Source organism: Fundulus heteroclitus, chromosome 16, assembly GCF_011125445.2.
Source record: "Fundulus heteroclitus isolate FHET01 chromosome 16, MU-UCD_Fhet_4.1, whole genome shotgun sequence".
NCBI classification, from domain to species: domain Eukaryota; kingdom Metazoa; phylum Chordata; class Actinopteri; order Cyprinodontiformes; family Fundulidae; genus Fundulus; species Fundulus heteroclitus.
The window spans coordinates 4232805-4247432 of NC_046376.1; the positions used below are offsets into that span (position 1 = coordinate 4232805).

At 43.1% G+C, this 14628-nt stretch overlaps 1 protein-coding gene across 4 annotated transcripts in view; it reads left to right on the forward strand.

The window, feature by feature from the left end:
* Positions 1-14628, forward strand: part of LOC105938867 (protein shisa-6) — a 109840-nt gene that overhangs the window by 24982 nt on the left and 70230 nt on the right. For all 4 annotated transcript variants that reach the window (XM_021307698.2, XM_021307701.2, XM_021307700.2 and 1 more), the window contains 2 exons: positions 26-121; positions 531-599. In XM_021307698.2, the coding sequence (XP_021163373.2) occupies positions 26-121; positions 531-599 (165 nt within the window). The remainder of the gene's footprint in view (positions 1-25; positions 122-530; positions 600-14628) is intronic.

Here is a 14628-nt window from a genome sequence, read left to right on the forward strand (position 1 = left end):
TTTAGTGCCCTGTGTATCTCACCAGGACATTACGGGAAGGAAAACATGCGCAGCGGTGGACAAGACATGCACAACTTCATCTCCTCTGGGTTTGTCACACTCGGACGTGGCCACTTGAAAGGTAGCCCATCCTCTTCTGTGTGTGTTTTTACTTCTCAGCTCCAAGTTCAGAAAAATGATGACTGCAGTCGCACGGCCACGGTGGCATGCTGTCATCCTCTTTTCTGCCAAATGACATTTCACAGCACTGTGGCGTCAGGAACAAAAGGGAAAAAAAAAATAGAAAGAATGTGACTTTTGTTTTCGATAAGTGAAACTTGGACGTTAGAGTCCATCGTGGCTTGAAGTGACATCTTGCAAAGTTCTTACACATACTTCTAAAGACAAAGTAACACGTCCACACTTCGTGGGCAGACAGTGTGAAAGGCAGCAAGGCACAGTTGTAGATTTCCCTGTTATGGTCCTCTTTAATATGAATCTCTCAGAAGTTGTGTTAGGTCGGGACTAATGCCTGTTTTGCGTTTCAACAGCTCAACAGTCCATAGACGAATCGGGGCAGATGTCCTGGCAGGGCGACCTGGACATCCCCATCTCCTACGGTATGTCGCCCAAACATTTCAAACCTGCTTACTCCTGGCACCTGATGACAGGACTCATCCGCGGTTCACACACACAGGCGCATCAGTCTGGTGCCACGGTCAGCGGCCCAAAATGTTTCCACTGCCGTTGGCTTGGCTGCGGGTCTGAATGAATGCACGAGTCTGTTTGGAAGGATTAATGAGGACAGGGGAGGATGTCCACCATTAACGGCACTGCTTTAATCCTGCGAGGGCGGGCAGTTGTGTTTAGCTGTGTGCAAAAAAAGTATGCAAACTCATTTTAAGAAAACCGGGAGCAAACGGTGCACAGCTGGTATGTTAAAGTTTTCTTTTTTTTTTTTAAAAACAAATAATTTAGTATAATCCAGACACTTTATGAGGCAATCGGCCCGTTCTGGCTGTAGCTGTCTCCCCACTTCCTGTCCCTCTCAGCTGACACATACTAGCACCCTGATTACAGAAGCCGTCTCTTCAAAGCGGAGGTCTTGTCACCATCTTCTGTCGCTCATGTCTCGGTTTAACATGGAGCCGCTGGCAGCCTGCCTGACCTCGCTCAAACACCTCCTGGCAGGAGGAAGCAGACTGACAGATGTGCGCGGCGTCACAGAGGACGGCGTCCCGCTCGCCACATCTGCTCTACAGGCATTCAGAGGCTGTGGCGCCCCGTCGGTCGTTAGGGTTCATAAATCCGGTCATACCGCTTTAACTATTAAAAAAGGCCTCCATGTTTTTCGTTTTGATTTTTTTTTGTGATAAATTAAAACGAGTTAAGATCCAAAACAAGTACAAATAAAAGATTAGATTAGCACTCTCCACTTGTCTAACACTCTATTGCGAGTGGCAAGAAGAAAAAGGTGAATGGGAGGTCATAATAAGTTGTTTGGCACATCACATGTAGGGGATAGAGCAAGTTGCCCCGCTCAGAGGGGAACGCCCTGCATGTCATGGTGGAACATGGTGGAACATGGTGGCGGCAGCATCATGCTGTGGGAATGCAGCAGGGACAAATAAGTAGCATACATATAAATGGAGTAAAGTATTTCTTTTCCACTTGATCTTACGGGGCAGGTGCTCAGCATTGGAACAATGAAGCTGGTGCAAAAAGAAGGAGCCTCGCTTTTACATAAACTGTGTTGGTCTGTGTCTGGTCTTTTTTATTTTGTTACACGTTTCTCAATACAGTAAATCTACTCCTATGAGTACTTTCTGTCACAACATTACTGAAGTAAATGTAACTGGTTACTACTCACGTTTGGTTAATTCTTTCCCGATGCTTAAAGATCAATTAATGATGTGAAAATGCATATTAAGAACAAGTGCTAATTAAGTAATATGTGTACAGTATCCCCCTTTAAACTCTTCCAAATCTTCTCAGGTTCCAATCCCAATCTGCAATGCATTGGAAGAATTGTTGTATTCATTAAGGCAGCTGAAAATTCACAGGAAGTACATTTTACAGTTTGCCATGTTGGGAACACAGCGAACCGTTTAAGGAAGGAGCTTATAGGACAGGCCACATGCACACTCCTTCAACTCTGCACATGATACCATCTATTTTGGTAGACATGGTGGTGGCAGCATCATGCTGGGGGGATGCATTTCTATAGCAGTGACAGAGATAAAGCTACAAACAGGACAATCCTAGAGGAAATGCTGCTAGAAGCTACACTTACAAGCAGAACTGCTATGGATGGCTTTAGATCAAAGCATATTCATGAGTTCAAACCCAAACTTAACTTTGATTGAGGTTCAAAGACAAAAGCTTCTTTCAGAAAAAGGTTCCTGCCACCTCTGAGCTGCCTCTGGTCGTTCATAGATCACAGAAGGAGCCGGTGATGCACAGCTGGGAGCTTTTAAAAACGATGCCGGCGATGTCTGATGACAGGAGGCGCAGAGCGGCATTGACTTCAGTAATATGCATGAAATCTGTCCTCATACTGTTCCTGCATTGATTTTGTTACCAGAGCAAATGGCTCAGATTCAAATGAAATACTTTGTTTTCTTACTCTCCTCGTCAGAAATAATAACTTTTAAATCCTGCTGCGGGCTGGGGACCCTCAGAGCAGGCTCCCCGCCATTTAAAAGTCACTTGTTGCCGGGCTAAGTCAGAGGTAAAGGAGGCGGTGGCGACTTCTCCTCCTCACTGCATCGGTTCTTTCACTGGCAAAAACAAGGCGTCTTCGTCCCGCCTTAAAGTGTTTTGTGCATGAGCCTAATTTCTGAAAATTGATGATCACAGATGTCCTTTATTCATCTGACCGACCTCGAGGTATTTCGCCCAGAACGAGAGCAAAGAGCAAACATTTCCCTTTCTTTTTTCTTCTACCTCACAGTTACAGGCTACTTTGTGTTGCTCTGTCACATAATATCCAAATTAAGAAAGACAGCAGCGTCTTTCTTAACTCTTCAGAGCATTTTAGCTTCCAGCAGGGAGTTTTTACAACAAATGCCAGAGAAGAACTATTCATCAAAACTGAACATGAACCCTAAAGGGGAGGAGTATTTTTTTAAAAAGGATAATTTTTTATCATTTGAAAGGTTTTCCTTTTTACTATTTAATTATAGGGTATAAGTTGCCTATAAAAAATAAAAGATAAATGGGGGAAATAGTTTTAATGGCCAAAGGTGACATTTTTGTTTGATTGCTGTTTCTAAATCAAGTCCACCTTAATCGGAAAAAGTGTCCATTTATGAGCGTCCCAGAAGAATCCATCATTTTAGTCCATTTGAGTCAGCCGCTGCACCTCAAGGCAAATCAACTCCATTTAAGTTTTGCTAATTTACTAAAAGTTTCTTCAGAGAGCCTAAAAACCTAAGATTCTCTGTAGAAATGTCCAAAACGTCACCTTTAGCAGTTATAATGCTGAGATTTTGGCTAAAACAAAAACATTTGAGGTTCAGCAATCCCGCTGTTTGGAGAACGTCTCTCCGGAGTCCTGTGAACAAATAGTTTGCTCGGCCTCGGGGCTTTTTCATCTTTCCCACCGCTTGTGGCATCCAGCGATGTGCATCCTGCTTAATTACTTTTTCATGACTTGTTCCCTGTTTTCCTCTGGGGGAAATGGCCACTCAGCCGCCCCTTACGCTCACACAGTCCCCCAATCCACTTAAGGTGACCTTGTCGTCGTACCGGGGAGCCGTGCTGCCGCGCTCCCACACCGCCCCGCGCTGTAATCCCTCCAGGCCGCGGTGTCTGTCCGTGTGCAGCAGAACATGAGTGCAAATGGAGGGGTGTGAAAGTGTGCCAAGAAGGTATCGCTTGCCCCTGTTTACCTCCAATACTGAATGTTTTTGGTTCTCCGGCTTCTGTTTGCCACGTGAACTCGAGGAGACTGTAACTTTAAACTCTGAAGATCACGGATCGATTGAATCATGCCATGTGAAGTCATCGGCTCCACCTTCACATCGGTGCAGTCTAACAGAGGTGAGTTACGCCCTTTGTTTTGATCTAGAAACTGCAGCTGCCTTAAAACTCACTGATACATTCTGACTTTATGTGAAAAAGAAAAAAAAGGACCACATTTCTCTCAATTCGTCGAATTTGGACATTAAAATTCTCTTTTTCATGCGCTTTTTGCAGTTTGTGCATCAGTATTTTCCACAACTTTTGTGTTAATTCCAACCATCTGCTCATCCATTTATTGTCTGTCCCCGCTTATGCGGGCAGGGTGGCGGGGTCACGGAGCCGTCGCCGGGTGGTCGTGGAGCAGGAGGCAGGGGTACGCCCTGGACTCTCTGAAAGTCTGTCACTGGGAGAGCGTGAAAACTCGCCGCAGATAAACCCCAGGCCCAGATTCCAACCCAAGACCTTCACGCCGCAAGGCAACAGTGCCAACAACTGTTCCACCATGCAACAAATATCTGACAGGACATTTTATTTTTACTATATGAAACCATATTTGCAGAAAGAAAATCACAGTTTACTGAAACAAAACTCAGAGCAATGTCCCCCTGTTTGTAGCTCTGTGCAAAGCCGAATCACTGAAATACCAAATCAGTCCAGAAATAGAGAAAAAGCTTTGAGAATCTGAACATCAGTACGCTGCTGTCATCCTGTTTGTCGTCATATCTAAAACCAGATTTTACGTTGCTTTAAATATCAAGAAATGAGACACCTTTTGTTTTACTTCAAGTGCCCCTTTGATGCGCCCCCATTTGTGTATACTTTGTGAATTTTACGATAAAGGTGGAAGAATTCAGTGTTCTAATGCATCAGGTCAGGATGTGTTATGATCAACTCAATAATCAACAGATAAAAGCCTGATGCTCTGTGCAAAGAGCACCCGTGTGCAGAAATAGGATGCTGTATGCCAGAAGTTGCAGTGTTAGCAACTTCAGGCATACAGCATACTGAGGTGAGTTAATGTTCATCGGTGCAGACAGAGTGTGTGCACAGGATAGTGTTAGCAAATCATCTTTACTTAGCCATGATTAAGCACAAATATATATTTTTTTTCTGTGGTTCACTGATTGATTCCAGTCAATGGTCACACTTCTAGGTGAGTGTTAAAATCCCCCAAGTTTTTGTTGTTTCTGCAACATGTGATGGGGAAAAAACTTGTTAATTTAGCTGCATGACTGGACACAGGCCTGGAGTCACAGACACACAAAACCAAAAAAATCTAAAATGCACTGATCAAAAAAAAATTAAGTTAACAATGTTTAATCAGAGTATCAAGTCAGTCAAGTCTGTAGATTATTGATCTGGTCAGTTTAGTGGTAGAGGGCGTTGTTAATCAGTGTCGGCAACAATGAGATGACCCCAGAAACAGGAATGGTTCTGCAGGTGGAGGGCACGGACATTTTTCCCTCCTTGAGCTTTTTTTGACTGCTTTTCATTAGTTTAGCATTTGACCAGTCACAGTCTCTACTGGTACCATGAGGCGATACCTGGAGCCTGCAGAGTTTGCACAGGCAGTCCAACTCCACCAGGATAACAATACGTCAATACGCCACATTGCCAAACGGCTTGCTGCGTCTCCCAGCACGATCTCAACGGCATGGAGGAGATTCCAGGTGACAGGCAGCGACTCTAGGAGAGCTGGACCAGGCCGTCTGAGGTCCTTAACCCATCAGCAGAACCAGGATCTGCTCCACTGTGGAAGGAGGACCAGGATGAGCGCCACCAGAGCCTTACAAAGTGACTTCCAGCGGCCCACTGGTGTTAATGTCTCCGACCCAAACCATCAGAAACAGACTTCATGTTGGCCCAAGTGCCCGGTGTCCTCTAGTAGGGCCTGGGGTCACTTCCTGACACCATGGAGCCCAACTGGCATTTGCCAGAGAACATGGGGAAAGGCCGGTTCTGCACCAGCACCCTGTTCTTTCCACAGACGAAAGCAGGTTCTCTCTGAGCTCATGGGACAGACATGATCGGTTCTGGAGAAGCTGTGGTGAACGTTATCCTGCCTGTAACATCGTTCAGCCTGATAAACAATGGCACCCTGACTGCCACTGGGTACTGGGGTGAAATCCTCAGACCCAATGTTGGAGCCTTTGCTGATGTAACGATATGATAATGTGACGTCCACACTGCCCTGACCTAAATCCAACAGAACCTCTGCGGGACATCATCATGTTTAGGTCTGTCAGACGTCACCAGGTTGCACCTCAGGCTGTTCAGGAGCTCAGTGCTGGTCAGGATCTGGAAGTGGTTCCTCAGGACACCATCCGTCATCTGAGAAGGAGCCCCGACGTCGTCAGGCATGCATACCATCCTGTGGGGGCCATACAAGCCCAAAACCGTCCTGAGTACCATCTAAAATTGACATTTCAGTAAATTCAGCCGGCCTACCGCATCAGTTTTTCACTTTCTCTGTGACTTCGGATAAAACACTCTGTGTATTGATTCATTTTCATCAAATTATTTAACATCCTTTTGTTTCAGACTCATGATCTAGGATAATTTTTCCAATTTTAATCTGATTCTCTCATTTTTCTTGCATGAAATGTTAAAAGAGAGCCTCAAAGGCACCGCACAGAGATGCAAAATGACCAGATGTGAGCAAGAAAGACTTAGAAAGCACTCTTAATAAAATACACTCTGCCCAAAAGGAAATAAAGAGGACACATGAGTCAAAATGTGTTCAAAAGGAGCCAAAATGATGAAAAGAAATTCTATTCCACTCAGAAAATTCAAAAACCGATTTCAAACACAGAGCTGTTGACACCCTGTGGCTATTCTGAATCAGCAGCACAGGACTTGCCATCCGAGAAAACCAGAGGAGCAAACGCAGGTTGCACGACATGGAAAAAAAAAAAAAAGGTTTCGTTAACGGCTGATTTATCTACAAACATGGCAGCAAATTTCTAACAGAATGGCTAAAAAACAGAAGACTCAGAGACATTGCAATGGTCCAATAAAACTGGAAATGATTAAATCTAGGCTTGTCCAGTTAAACATGCACAACATTCCACAACGTAGCAGAATGCACGTTCAAAGTTCTACAATGTTTTTCGCTGTTTGATTAAATTAACCTAAAACTTTCAGATTTCCAAACTCCAACGATGAGATTTAACCTCGCATGTGACCTTCCTGATCTGTGAGTCTATGTAAACCGCAGTTTTCAGGCCCCATTAACGCCGTGATTGGCCTTTATCAGGTCATTTTAAGTCAGCGCGGTATTTGCCAAAGTGGCAATTTCCGCCTCTTTCTCAATGAGCTTGATTCATACCAGCGGGGAGACGGAACCGCCAAATGCACAATGTGAACTGATTCGTCTCCTCATCTCCTCTGTCCGTTAAATAGCGGGCTAATGAACCTGATTAGGCCGGTTACACGAAGCTCACACCCTGAGAATCCCACAAGTCTTCCAATCACACAGGCAAGTCTGATAATTGAAATTCACTCATTGCATCCTGACACGCACACAGAGATAGCCTCTTAACACTCCGTCTCATCCGGCGTCTCCTCATGCATTATGTAGGGCATGTTTGTTTACAGAAATCTCCTCTGAAGAGTTCACTGTAGCGAAGGTCAGCTCGTGTTATCTCCCCATATTAAACACTCTTATCTCAAACTGGAAACGCATACAGTCCATTTATATTCAGCCATTCATTCATGTCGCTTTCAGCAAATACTTTTGTACTTTCAAACTCACACAACCAGTATTAGAAGCTCCATAATATGAGAAATCTTAAACTCTGATACTTAAACCTTTATACATCAACATTTATTCACCAGTTTTGCATCCTAGCCACAGTTTACTCGGTTTCCCTTTCAACGTTTGCTCTTTTTTTGGGGGGGGTTCAAAGCGGCTCTTTTGTTGCGTTAAGCTGCATCCAATCAGAATTTAATCCTTAAAACATACAGCTTAATCAATGTGAAAAGTTGAAAGAAAAGTGAACAAAAAAAGGGGGTTAGAGCGAGGCAAATTTGTTTACCGACCAAAACTGTTTCCAACGTGCTTGACAGAACAAACGCTGAGGGTAAATATGAGTGTGAAGAATTACGCAATCTTCAGATGTGCAAGTGCTAAAATTGCTTTCCATGGAGCCGTAGATGACTGTTATCGTCACTTACTTCTCAAAAAAAAAAAAAAAAAAAGTTAGCTGACAGTAAAATCCTTCAGTTCTCCGTTCGATGCTGTGAGAGGAGCTATCATTCGGCAAGATACGAAGCGTTCCAGAGCCTGCAGGGCTTTGCAAAAACCTTCATCTTACCCTAGTTAACGTTTCTGTCATGTTACAACCACAAACTTCAATATCATTTTCTTTTTCAGATTAAAATGTGAAAGTTTTGACATCCACGTGTGTTCAGAACCCCTTTACTCTCATACGCCTGAATAAAATCTAGAGCACCTAGTACACTGAGTGTAATTTCATCTATATGTGAATCTAGCTGTTCTGTTTCTAGCCTTTCAGGGTTAATTAGAGAACATTAGAGAACAAACAGCATGATGTAGGCGGAGGACCACAGCAGACAGACAGGTCATCTAAAAATAAAAACCGTATATCACAACCAAGACCCACCAAGACTTGGACGTCCACCTAAACTGGCGAGAAGAACAATACTCAGCCAAGAGGACCGGGGTAACTCTGGGGGAGCTGCAGAGATCTACAGCCCAGGTGGGAGCATCTGTGGACCGGGCAGTTTATAGACGAGCACACTACTAATCTGGAGGGGCAAGAAGAACGGCATAGTTGGGGGAAAAAAAAGGTTAAAAAAAAATCTAGTTTGTAATTCAGCACAAACCATGATGAGAGATCTGGTCCAGTCAGACAAAGCTGAACTTTTGGACAAAGCCGGGTGGAGTTGATGGGAAGATGGATGGAGCTGCATTGAGCGAAACCATAGAAGAAAAGTTGTTGCAGACAGCAGAAAGACTTCAGACTAATTTGCAACAACAACAAAAAAATTGGGGAAAATCTTCAGTTTCAACATATGCACCGCCCTAAAATACTGACATCTGTGTCTGCAGCTGCAGGTGGTTCTACAAGGAATTTACTCAGTTGGACTTAGAAATACACACCACAGTTCCCAGTTATGTATTTGTGAAAAAAAATTATTTAAATCATGTTTAATTTTCCTTCCACTCTACAGACATGCACCGTTCTGTGTTGGTGTAAAATAAGATGAGGTGAAAGACAGTCTGAACAGGTTTGATGGAAGATAAACTTTCCTCAGAATGATAAATTAGCAGCTCATGCTCTTTAGTCTTTTACCTTGAAATTCCCTTTGCAGCATCACACATAACTTTAACTTATCAGTATGGAAAACTAGTTTTGCTTTGAGTATGCAAATGATGTATGTGGATGCAAACTAAGGCCCATTATTACTGAAACATCAGCGAATCGTTGGACTCTTGCATCTTTACCGGTTTACCCTCTACATTTAGTAAGACAAGTTTGCATCTGCTACAGTTTTACTGGAGCTCCCTGAAACTGTAGATCATTAAAACTTTCACCAACCAGCCGCTGTGCTTCACCTCTTCTCTGCTTCGCCAAAGATAATGATGCTGGGTAAAAATGGCTATTTTTCATTGGGGACTCAGGGTTTGTCACCATGGATGAATCTGAAAGCAGGGATCTTTTTTGAAGAACATATAACAAAATAACCTTTTTTTTTAAATCGTGTTTTTTTTTTTTTACACTGGTCCAGGGAATCCAACATTTTTTATCATGAAAGCTTATTAAACTACTCAGTGTCCTTCAGGACACACCATAAATAAAGACAGAATAACTGAACATGTTTTTGGGCTGTAGAAGGAAGCCAGAGTACCCAGAGAGAACCCACATATGAACGGGGAGAACATGCACACTCCAGGGTTCAAACCCTGGACCTTCTTGTTTCAAGGCAACATTCCTACCAACTGCAGCGCTTAAAGGTTCTGAGCATAATTTAGTCCTTCACCAGTGTGTTACAGTATTTCTTACCCAATGTAATGTCATTTTATTCCTTCCTACTTCAGTTTCAAACCTTAAATTATTAGACCTCGTTTCCACTGCAGGCAACCGTGGCCCAAGAACCAGTTGGGGCGTTTCAGAACCAGTGGGGACGCTCAGATCTGACCCAAATCTGGTATTTTCAAGTCACAATCGATCCACTTCCATATGGAGTCCTAAATCCGATTCATACCTGATCTGTTTTATTGTGACTCCAGTGAGAACCACCAAAGTGGATTTAAGGCGTTTTTGACGTCACTTTGAATCGACACGTGTCACAACTGTGCGCCAGCAGCAGCTGGAGCTGATAGCGGTTAGCTTTCAGCTCCAGCTGCTGCCTGCCACAGCGCTGCTCAGCGGAAAACATCTCAAGACAGCTCGTATAGCCTTTTAAATGATGGATGTAACGCATGAGCGTGCGGATTTGTGTAGTGTCCTGCACACTGAGGACTTTGCAATGCCGGAGAGGTTTTGACTCATCACAATCCATTGGGTCAGGGGGGCAGCGCTCCGTAATCTGCTCGCACTGCAAAGCGATAAAAATGATTGTGACGAGTGTCCTGCCTTTGGAGTCGAGATGAGAGGCGCTGATATTACTAAAAGTTGCCCTCGCCTTCATAAAGTCCTGAATGACCTCGGCCTCTGTGAAGTCCTGGCTGCATCTCCGCAGCCAAACGGACCTCTGCTTAGCCAACGGAGTGTCACTTTCTTTTTATTTCCCCCTCAGCAACCGCTGACACGATTAATGGCTTCTGTTGGACACTTTAATCCATAAAACCAGTTTTTTCCATGTTTGCTGCACCAAAGCGTGAAGTTATTAATATAGTTATTTTGCTCATGTTGGTGCTGTAAAATTTTACCTTATTTAATGATTGTAATTAACAATTATAATTGGATATTATAATTAATATGAAAGGGTAGCTACAAGGAAAACTGTTTTAAATGGTTGTGATCAAAGGCTATCAGCCTTTAATGATTATCAGTAGCAATTGGTTTATTAATTAAAAAATATCAACCTTATTTAACCTGGGAGATGGGTGTCTAAACAGTTGTAGAACTGAGTTACGCTTGCCCCAGTGAACGTTAATAACCTTAAATTACAACTGCAATTGGAGTTATTAATTATTAATCAGTAGTCATTAGTCATTAACCACAAGCAAATCAAAATGTCTAAGTGTATTCAGTTGTTAACTCCAAAGAGAGATGATTCAATGCTCTTAGAGACCATTCGATCACTAAATTAAAAATAATCACAGACGACCACGGTTAGCTAGTTAAAATGAATTAAACCAATAATTCCCTGTTACAGCAATTATTCTGTTTAATAACACCACTTGAACACACTAACTACTAAATAGAAACACAAGAAATAGAAAATAAAGATCAGTAAAATTGATTCATTGTAGAGGTAGCAGTCTGTAATTGACTTCCCACTTGATTGAGTCCTGCTTAACTAAACATTGAACAATCAACATCAAAAAGCAGCATTTGTGATGTAACAGCGCTGAAATGGGTTTTGGCTAATAACTTTAAGGTAGTGTAATGGAGGCCCACACTGGGCCTGAGCAGAAATGGCGGACGCTTCAGGCAAATGAGCTCACCACTAGCAACAGTTAGCTCGTACAACAGCTAGCTTAAAACAGTTCTGGCAATAGCGGCCGGCTAACGATGGCTACCCCAGGCCACTCCCTGACCTGCACAAGATGGCTTTAGCCGAGACAATAAACTAACTCACTAGCCACCGTTTTTAAGTTTTAAGTGTAAAAACGAAAGAGAGCTCTCTTTACTTTTAGTTTCTTCCCGATGGTTGGCTGTAGCTGCAGTCGACACGTGCAAGTGTCCGTAGCTGAAACCGGTTTGTCCAGGCGTTTTTTTTTTTTTTTTGGCGGAAGCAAAAACACCCCCTGCTTTATCGATCCCCTTGAAGAAATGCAATTTCCCAGTTTTCTGCACTAGGGTCGAGTTTTAGGGTCCAGACCTCCCTATTAACAATGCAGAGGGAAAAAGTGACTGGGTTATAGCCTTAGGAAGTAGCTGGGGGCCGGCACAACCTCAGGCGCAATCCGAGCTGCGGAGATGCAGGAAGTTGTTGTCCAAACTGTATTGCATGCTGGGAGTTGTAGTTCGTCACATTGCAATGGTATAACACGGGTCAGTTCGGAGCCGCAAAGAGTTCACACTGGAGTCAGAATTTTAAAAGTAATGGGATTACTCAACAACAAAAAAACTGGAATTGAGCATTACGACCTGCAGTGGGAACGTAGATTTTAATTCCAGTTTAACATTTGTTTGTTTTTGTTTTTTTGTAGTTAGGTTTTTATTTTACCAATTTATTAAGCGAGCGAAAAGCTTTCGTCTCTAGATGTAGCTGACTGAGACCTACCCTGAAAGTCTTGGCGCTGTAATTAAAGATAAAAGACTTCAGTCATTAGGGCAGAATATAAATGCACACCACACTTTTCAGTTTTAATGTACTGATGACACAAATTAGGATGTTGTTCAAGAAATTCTGGACAATAAAAGAATCCAACCGTCCCAAAAAAAAGGCATCATAGAGCTCAAGTGGCTGTTAAAGGTTAAACCAGCATCTTTATTGAAAGAATATTGTAGAACTTGAACCATAAATGTATTTTCATTGTATGCACTAATGAACCGTATGCCAAGTTTCAGACTCATTAGTTTACCTGCCCAGCTGCGGCTCAGAAAGCGAAGTCACGGATGAGTCAAGCTCCACTTTCAGGTCCTCCTCTGTGAAGGCCGCGGGCTGCAGCACCATGAAATGCTGTTAGCGGCATAACAAAGTGGAGAATTGAATGGGAGAGCCATGAGAAAGCACAATATGAAGTGTTAAATCCTTTCAGGGAGCAGATTGGCTTTATCTGCGCTCCACCTGTCAATACCTCTCATATCTCAATATGTCGATGCCTCCAGTCAGTGGAGGCAAAGGAATAGGCAGAGCTGGACATGGAAACGCCTCGGTCTGCACAGCCCTAAAGAGGACAGCTTGTATTGGTATGAGGAGAAGAAGCCATGATGCTGGATTCAGGCAAGCCTGAGGCCCTGCAGCATATTTGTATTTATTTGTTTGAAAACTAGTCTTCTTTGATGAAGTAGAGGGATCTGATTCAAACCAGAACAACTCCGTCTGGCAACAGAGACGGTAACTGGAGTCTAGGACCTGGACTAGATGTGAGACTTGATATGGATTTGTACTCTGAAGGATTTTATTTTTACCCTTTTTGTTTTTACCAGATCAGACGATTGAGAACTAATTCTCACTAACGATGCTGAACAGGGCAAAAGGTTGGCAAGTAAATTCTAGATCTGACTTTGACTTGAGGTCAAGGACTTTAGTCTCATGAACAACCCGGAACCCTGAATTTCCACATCCTCTGCTCCTGTACGTGTCCAATCTTCCAGACCGCCTCCGTGAGTCCGTGAAAAGCAAAGCTACTACATCCGCTGTTACTCCGTCTGGGAGCCCAAGGAGAGCATGTGTGACGTTCAGAGTAGTGTTGCACCGATACCGGTACCAGTATCGGACAGGGCCCCAATCCAGCACTAAAATGGTGGTATCGGTATCGGTGAGTACCAACAAATAGGCACCGATACCATTTTGATGTTTGTATGTCACTTGAACGCAGCCTTCTCTCTCCCTAATAGTATTATACATGTTATATAAGTTCATGAAAGTTGCACTATTTTGGCCTTTGAGAGCCAAAACTCAGGGTTTAAAAGAGATTATTCAATTAATAATGTAATTTTACTGTCTTACTGTTGCACTACTATTATACATGTTATAATTTCACAAATGTTGCATTATTTTGGCCTTGGAGAGCCAAAAGTTTATTCAACTATTTTCACCCATTCCAGGTAGGCAATAAAAAGTTCTACTACCCTAAGTAGTATGCAGTTCTTCACATATATACACACACATCAATTTCAAACAGATGGTATCGGTATCGGCCAATACTGCACAGCCAGGTATCGGTATCAGGGCCAAAAAATGGCATCGGCGCAACACTAATTCAGAGTAGTCACAGCGAATGTGGAACAGTTCTCATTAATTAACATAAAAACGGAGCTGCTCCGTCGGTCAGACGTGAACGGAACGCAGCGATCATGGAGGATGTAAAAGTGGAGACAGCTGAAAAAAAAGAAACATTCAGGAAGCCGACCTGACTGGGTTGCACATGTTCTCCCATGAAGGACTGCATTGTTTTAAAGGAACAATAAGTGATAAAGACACCTAGTGTTTCAAAGCGGAACAACAGCCTGTCACTGTCAACAAATGTTTCTTCACTGGTCCTTCTGCTGTGAAACTCCACAGAAGTTTTACTCACACAGGACAGGTATAAGCTGTTGTATTCTGTTCTGGTTCTGGTCCGCTTCTCTTACCGGCTTCCATGTCTGCAGGCTGCTGCTCTTTTACCAAGATAAAATACCAAATGCTTCGCTCTGTGTTGGGAACCCTGGGAACTCTGATATGATTGGCTCAGGAACCAGGAAGTAAACACGAGTCTACACTCTGAACTGAAGTAGTTCTGGACCGTACCTCTAGGTTTTAAAGGAGAAAAAAACGTGACTAAGACATTGTTGGAGAGGAGAGATTGTTTATAGGGAATGTTACTGACATCCTGGTTGA